The sequence below is a fragment of the Chelonoidis abingdonii genome, chromosome 7 (genome assembly GCF_003597395.2).
Source record: "Chelonoidis abingdonii isolate Lonesome George chromosome 7, CheloAbing_2.0, whole genome shotgun sequence".
Classification (NCBI taxonomy): domain Eukaryota; kingdom Metazoa; phylum Chordata; order Testudines; family Testudinidae; genus Chelonoidis; species Chelonoidis abingdonii.
Genome location: NC_133775.1, coordinates 19,623,155 through 19,631,244, shown reverse-complemented (window position 1 = coordinate 19,631,244; position 8,090 = coordinate 19,623,155). Strand labels below are relative to the sequence as shown.

Sequence of the window (8,090 nt, the reverse complement as noted above, 5' to 3'; positions counted from 1 at the left end):
TGATGTGACTCTTGATGGCGTTGTGCATTGTGATGGATTTCTATTTTGCTTGCCTAGCAAATGTATACAAAGTCGTTGCCATCTGTACGTTGATCGGTTTGCATTAACTCTGCTCTGCTTCAAAAAACACTAGTAACAATGTGTGATGCCAGTCAGCAGGATCTCACTTAAAGTTGACATTATTCTATACTTAAATGGCTCTGTTTGAATCAGTGCCTTACATTTTTTAATATGTAGTGAGAGTTGCATGTTGATTATTTTTAAACGGTATATCTACTTGTCTAGTGCGGGGGGGGGGATAAACTACTGCAGAAACAAAGAAGGGGGGTGCAATCAAATATGTTTGAGAACCATTGCACTAGACTATGCTGCCATTCAGATAATGGACATCTCAAATATATAAATGGTGCCAAAAGCTAACTAGGTATGAATGTTTCTGCAGGTGCACACTTTCTAAGCTGCAGTATCTTCTTATAAGCACATTTAGGGAATCATGTGAAAATAAACAACATGCCTTTGTTGCGAGATCAGCAAACTTCCAAGCAACAAAATGAAGGATGAAATAACTATTGGAAGAATCACATGGAGGCTTGCATCGTTCTGTTTTTCACTCCTATCTGAAAACAAAAGGAATCTGTTTCAAATTATTGGCAATATTTTTCCAGTCATCAGTCCTAATTTTATTGCAATTAAAAATATCTAAATAGAACCTTTTAGATAATGATCAGTATGCATACAAATCGGAAACAAATTACTCAACTGAACATTAGTAGGTTATACATGCCTACTGTATCACCCTTAAGTAAATTGTACTGTGTCACACCAAGGACTCCTGACGTGTGGACAAATACACAGGAGGTGAAATTACTCTAAAAACTCAGAGGCCCCCATGTCTCTGTGGGATTCTCCATTGTTCCCGTTACTCAGAATCACCACTAAGGCAAACAAAGCAAAGATAGTAGCCCATACACAGAAGAACCATGGGAATATAGGACCTCAGAAACTCCTTGGGACTGTCCCAACATATGCCCTTTCCCTGCAGAACACTGGCCCTTTCGAAAACGTGGGTCAAATCTTGAAATGCATTACGGTATTAAATTAAATGTAAAGACAGTGCTAGGAGAAGTCTGTGGGGATACTCCACTGACTTCAACTAAGCTATGCAAATTTATAACCAACTTGACTAGGGTCAGTTATACTTCAATCACTGTGTTTTCACCACTGTTTTCTTGATGTTTCTCATAAAAACATGAGCAAGAGTCCATATCATATCCAAATGGAACTTTTACTAACCAGCTGCTGCTTAATACAAAATAATTAAGATCATATTGGTCACCTTTGATGAATTCATCAGTCGTTTTGGGGTTGCCTACTCCTTCAGGAAATATTGGGTACAGGCTAAACTGGTACTTCTCAATAAGAATAAAAAGATCTGGAAGGAAGAAATCAGGCTTTTGATTTAAATTCCAGTTTAGTAAGACTATAAAATACTAGCCTCTAGAGAGGATTTGATCTCATGCAACAGAAGCTCAAGGCAAGCCCACGGGAAAAAATAATTATTTTCTCTAGTTTAAACCTTTTAATTTTGGATTCAAATATAGACCCAACAATCTATTTTGGATATATTAGCAATTTCTTCTTACGAAATTATTAGCTTTTGATGAAAAGGTTATAAATATTAAAGCCACAAAGCACATATAGTAAAATCTGGATAAATAGTAGATATATGTAATATTTATATTTAACATACATTCAGCATATATTGGTGTTAGGATAACTTATATAACCGAGCTTTCCTCTTTATCACTTCCTCACTAACCAAATACAAACCCACGCATGTACAGGACGTAACAAAGATGAAGCATACTTTTTCCCAAGTTCAATGTGGTAATGATGCTCCTTAAATGGATGTAAATCAGGAGCAACTCCATTCAGATCAAGGCAGTTATATCAGCATAAAGCTGGTGCAAATGAAAGGAGGATCAGGCCCAGAGTAATATACTATATGGAGATTTGCGCAGATCTGAACCGACTAGTCTGTAGTGCCTTTGTGTGCAGCAACTAAGGTGCACATGGCCTTGCGGACCAATGCCCATGTGACACAAGGTGATGCAGGACCAGGGCCTGGGTTTTTAACAGCGATAAGGACCAGTCAGCAATTCTGTATCATCTCCACTCATTAGCTCTATAGTTGATCTCGACTGACAAGTAGGATCCAGTACAGCCAAGAGCAATCTTTAACACTCAAACTATTCTTTCATTAAAAAAAGAGAAGGCTACAGCAAAGAAGCAGGATTTATGTACCCAGAAAGTGCAACCTTTAACCACACTGTAACAGGTAAAAAATACCATGTGTGTTTATTTTCAAGTACAAACTCACCATAAATATAGTATTTGCTAATATTTGGAGCAACTCGTATCCATTTCATTTGTTCTTCCTCATTAAGGTTTTTCCATTCAATAACAAAAGACGTTATCACATACATTTGAGGTGAAAGTGTCCAGGTCAGAATTACACAACTGCTGTTTACTGGATAAGCATTGAGTGACTGCACGATATTCACTGATAAAACAGAAAAAAGCATGATTAAAATGAGATCTGCTATACCAAATCAGAGTTGGGTTACACATGCTGCATCTCAGATCCCATGAAAAAGACTATAATGGTTTAGGTTCTTTATTGTTTATGAAGTGACATTGTTTTACACCAGCACAGGACTTGTCTTCATGGTGGGGTAATGCACTCTACAGAGGTGTGATTTCTAAAGCACACCAACATGTTGCACATTAATTGGTCCATTCAGATTCTGCCAGTGCACACTGAAGGTACCCTAGTGTGTTTTAACATAGTTCTGTTTGAAATAGAACTACATTAAAGCACACCAGCAGCTTCTACATGGACTGATTAATGTGAAAATCATTAGTGCACTTGAGTGATCATACCCACCATGTAGACAAGCCCTGAGTATCTGGCTCCAGGTGTTAAACGGATCAAATCTGTCGGCTGTGTTCCCCCTACATTTCGCATAGAGTTCTCTCCTAAGCAATATTCCTGTTTTGAGCAATATTCCTGGTTCTTACCTCGATCTTTCAAACCTTCACCCCTTAGCTGAGACATATCGTAATAGCTAAAAACCATCAAAATGTAGCTAGCAAAACAGAGCATAAATCTATGGCTCAAGTGCTGGTACACTCTTCTATGGAACAGGGATAAGAACCTAGGTGGCCAATTTCCATCTTGCACTCCTGCTGCTAGCTGCAGCCTTTCTGGGGGATGTTCATGCACACCATCAACCAGACTTTGACCCATAAAAAGCACATGCTTTTAATTACTATTTTACAAAATTTCAGCGCTGCCTATAGGTTGCAGTAATGCTTCCCTCAACATTTAAAATACAGACTACCGCCTAACAAGGCAGAGTCTGGGTCAATCAACAAAGAGGGTGCTCATATGAAGTGTAAAGTCAATAATGAGTAAGTGAGCTGTCAAAAAATGCTGAGTCAGTGGAAATCAAAATGTTCCACAGGAAATGCATTGATTTCATCAAAAGTCTTGACAGAAGAAGCAGGCTGGCCAGCGAGCCTGCCTGCCTGGTTTCCTGCCCGCCCAGCTAGCTCCCAAGTTCTCCCACTGCTCATCCGCAGCTGGGTCTCAGAAAGCTGGGGCACGTCAAGCTGCTCAATTTCCTGGGATTTCCAGGGTAGGCTGCCAGGCTATCCAGTTCTCTGGCTCCCCCACACTCACACAGCAGGCTGCCAGGGCTGCCCAGATCCCCAGCTGGCTAGGCAGTTGGCAGCCGAGGGAGCCAAGCAGTCCCCTAGGTGAGCAGCAAGGGGTCCTGGGGTGCATATTTCATTTCAGAACCACCAAAAAGTTCCCGCAGTGGGAATGTTTTGGTGTTGCTGAAACAAAATATTAGAGAATTTCAGTTCTGTTAAAAATGTGGAGTTTCAGGCTTTTCATTCCTGTAATAGCAGAGAAAGTCATCATAAGATGTACATTTTCCTTGTTAATAACGATTTCTTTGTTAAATGAAAACTGCCAAAAGGCACAGTAGGCATTCTCAACGTTAAACATCTTCTGAATGCATCAGTGCTATCACTAACCTGTTATTCTTACCTGTGCTCATTTGCCGTGACAGAGTTAAATTAAAATTCATTGAGGAAGCTCCAACTGAGTTAACAGCTAGAATTGTAACGGTGTGTGCATCCTCCATCCATGGATATGTATAGGTAGTGCCACTGGTGACATATTCAGTCCAAGTGGTGTTTTCTGAAGTGTGCTGTTTTACAATATATCCGCACACACTGCATAATGAGTAATTCTTCATCAGTGGCTGCAGGAAACATCAGTATATTTTAGCTGGCTGGGGTTTGATTTTCACTGGGCAGTAGAGAACAGCCTTCTAGTTCTGAGAGAGCAGGACCCTAAATGATACCCATCAGTGAGACTACTTTCCTTATACCTACAATACTGCTGTCCATTTAAACAGGCTACATTTTTTCCATAATCACTGATGCCTGACATCTCTACTTACCACAGCTCCTAAGACAAGTGTGATCGAGGAAATGCAAACCTTTAAATTGCCCTGGTAACTCATTGTTTTATCTTATTATTTTTAAAGGATGCAGAGCCAGAAGGAATTGCCATGATCCTAAATTGGGAACGTATTTTCTGTAAAGGAGGCTCAGGACCAGATGCAATAATGCATGTGAGGCTGCAGGCACAGTTACCATGACTACATGTGCAAATAAGGGTAGTCAGTCAATCACCTAACTGATCATTTGCATGTGCAATTACACAGTTTGCATGTAGAGTCATACCAATTGTACGGGGGATGGTTTGCAGGTGTTAGAACAATTCTACACACAAACCTTGGGCCTCCTTTTCTGAGAATCTGGCAAATGGAGACTAACACCTTTCAATATAACTTGCATTCATTGTTTTTAAAGACTCCGAGTCAGAGTTTAAGGCCAGAAGGGCTTCACAACCAAAATAAGCCCAAAAGAGACTAGATTCTATGCCACGGGCAGAGAATATGAGGGACTGAGGTGCAACAATGCCCAAGGCTCCTGCAATGGCAGGGAAATGAGTAAGTGAGGTATACTCAGATAATCCTGGAAAGCGAACCACATGCTGCAGAGAAAGGTGAAAATCCCCAAAGTCACTGCCAATCTGACCTAGGGGAAATTCCTTCCTGATGCCACACATGGTGATCAGTTAGACTCTGAGCATATGACCAAGAACCAGCCAACCAAGCTTTTGAAAGAGAGAATTCTCAGTGTCATCTCAGAGCACTGGCCTACCCTGTCCACGGTCCCATCTCCAACTGTGGCCATCTAGATGCTTCAGAGGAAGGAGACAAAAAACATCACACCAGAATACATATGGGGTGGGATGGGGTGGGGTGTGGTGGGGGTGAAGGGACTGGGGGATCCTTTCCTGACCCCTGCAGCCTTTGTTTTTTTGGCACATGTAGCCAAGCATCAGACTCAAGTGCAAATATTTACAAAAAACCCCACAACTTTTTAAAACAAATGAACGGTACATCTTTGCAATTATATTTTATAGTGTATTGCCTGGTCAAGTCTTAAGACATCATGATTAGATTTATACACATGATATTGGAGCTTCTATTCCTCCAAACTGCTGCGAATCAGTGCAGCCAGGTGGCAAGATTTGTCCCAACAGGAAGGAGGGTGAGTGCTTTACACTCTGGATAAAAAACTGTCCTTCCTATCCTGGATGCTGAGAGGCTGGGAAGAGGAGCTGGCCATGCAGTGATTCTTTAGCAGAGCAAAAGAACTTGTTTGCTTTGAGAGGTGGGGATTATGTGCATATGTGCTATGTGGGTGATGAACAAATATGAGTAGCATATACCGCATCTAGCCTGTGCTACTGATTGCCCCATGTCACTGCGCTTAGGGTAGGGTCAGATCCTATTCACCCAAGATGGGCCTCTGGTGTGACCACCAGGGCAGTTAGCTGGGACACGGGCGAGTGTTCTGTTGAACTGTAAATCTGGAATCCTACCCTGCTGCTGAATGAAAACGGCTGCTGATTGACTGAGTGAATGGAGAGTCACTGTGACCTCATAACCATCCAGAGCAATCACACAGCAGAGGGAAGGATTCTGTCCTGTTAATAGAATACTATGTCTTGTTGGTGAGTAGGGAAGAAAAACAGCTCTGCCAGCTTGTAGTAGAAAAGATTTCAGTGTAGAAGGAAAAAGGGAGAGAGAAATTCAGAGAGAAGTAAGGAGAAGAGAGAAGATATCTCTTTTCTTCCCATAAGAACTGTATTCTGATTATATTGCAGTACGGCCACCAATCTTTTTTAGGAACCTCTACTACCTGACAGCGATGCTGAGTTAGAGGTGGTAAAATGAATGAAGCTGTGTCCTAACTATTCTATCTACAAAAGGACCATGAATAATGAATGTTTCAGTCTGTCATTCAGGACCACACGTGCTTGCTCGATGCCCACCTCCAGTAATTCCACCAACACTTTTGAATCATGCATCCCACAAAGCCATCAAATTGTGATGTCATCCGTATCATGAGTGAAAAACAGAGACAGTGAGAGACAGAAGCTGAAATACAATTCTTCATACCTTCCAAACTAAAGTAACATTTTTCTGCTTCCTTATGGGATCTTCATTAATAACTCTCCAAAATTCGGGACCTCTCAGGGGAGCTGCAAAATTACATCCATTTTAAGGAGAACAATGTCACACATGCATAAAACTATAATCTTCAGAGTGTATTTATAAACTACATGCACCTTGGATATCCTGTACAGTGGTATACGCTGGTTTACTCCAATCACTCCAGTAACCTAATCCGTCTAGTCCACTGCAGCGCACCTGAACTATATATATAACACAAAGGTCCAGTACCTTTATCGTGACTGATCTTGTTGGTGCATTTGAAACCTCAAATATCTGCAAAAGAATTAAAAATACTTAGAATCGGAACACCACACAGTTTTCTAGGCATCTGACTGAGATCTTAACTTCTTAAACTGGCAAATTCAGACCTCCTGCCATTGAGTCCAATGAGAGACAGCTCACTAATATAATTTTGCCACAGAAAATAAATGCTAATGCAAACTAAAATACTTTATCATATCGAATGAATTAAACATACATTGGTTGATTGATATGGATTGCATGCACAAACACTGCAGGGATGAAAACATTATGTTGTATTCAGTATAACAGTACCTCCCATAATATTTCTTCCCTGTTCACAGAGTACCGAATCTGAAACTTAAGATCGCTGTTCGGAAATGCTGGGTTTGTCCAGCTCACATTCAGCAGCCCAATATTCTTGGTGATTTCTGCCTTAACGTTAGAGGGAGGAAACGGCTTCACTAGAAAATTGAAGAGAAAAAGCCACTGAAATGTAGACTCTGAAATTTCTAATTGAAGTCAATGGTACTACTTATTCTATTTTTCCCCTCTACATTGGACCGCATTGTGATCTTAGCTACAGCACTGCAAATTCTTCTCTAATATCAGAGGTTATTCCAGATTTTCTCTGGCTTATCAAATCAAAATCTTCTCCGTTCAACGTCTAATAGACCATACACGTTTGCTTACTCATTCACTACAGATGTAACTAAATTGTAACTGACAAATTGAATTTCTGTCCCTGCGATATTGCCCCAAAACATAACAAAAAGTTGAAATATCAAAACTTTTCACAGAATGAAAAATTCAGAAAAATTTCAATTCAGAAATGTCAAAACATTTCATTTTGGTTTATCATTATTTCATGTGGGGACAAGTTAACATTGGTGTCTGCATCTATTTCAGGTGCCATGCTACCTCCTGGAGACTACTACAGGGAGGTGGTGGAATCTCCTTCCTTAGAGGTTTTTAAGGTCAGGCTTGACAAAGCCCTGCCTGGAATGATTTAGGTGGGAATCTGGACTAGGGGGTTGGACTAGATGACCTCCTGAAATCCCTTCCAACCCTGATATTCTATGATTCTATGAAGCTTGCAATGGGGCATCATGGAAGATGAAGTAGGGCTAGGGACTGGGGGGCTATCATAAACTGATAGCTAAGGGTTAATGTTTCTTT

At 40.7% G+C, this 8,090-nt stretch overlaps 1 protein-coding gene across 2 annotated transcripts in view; it reads right to left on the bottom strand.

Annotated features, from left to right (window-relative positions):
* LEPR (leptin receptor) overlaps positions 1-8,090 on the bottom strand; it is a 52,410-nt gene that overhangs the window by 9,084 nt on the left and 35,236 nt on the right. For both annotated transcript variants that reach the window (XM_032771951.2, XM_032771952.2), the window contains exons 10-16: positions 7,227-7,375; positions 6,785-6,944; positions 6,615-6,697; positions 4,121-4,337; positions 2,381-2,563; positions 1,337-1,432; positions 515-617 (exon numbers count right to left, since the gene is read on the bottom strand). In XM_032771951.2, coding sequence (XP_032627842.1) covers positions 515-617; positions 1,337-1,432; positions 2,381-2,563; positions 4,121-4,337; positions 6,615-6,697; positions 6,785-6,944; positions 7,227-7,375 — 991 coding nt within the window. The remainder of the gene's footprint in view (positions 1-514; positions 618-1,336; positions 1,433-2,380; positions 2,564-4,120; positions 4,338-6,614; positions 6,698-6,784; positions 6,945-7,226; positions 7,376-8,090) is intronic.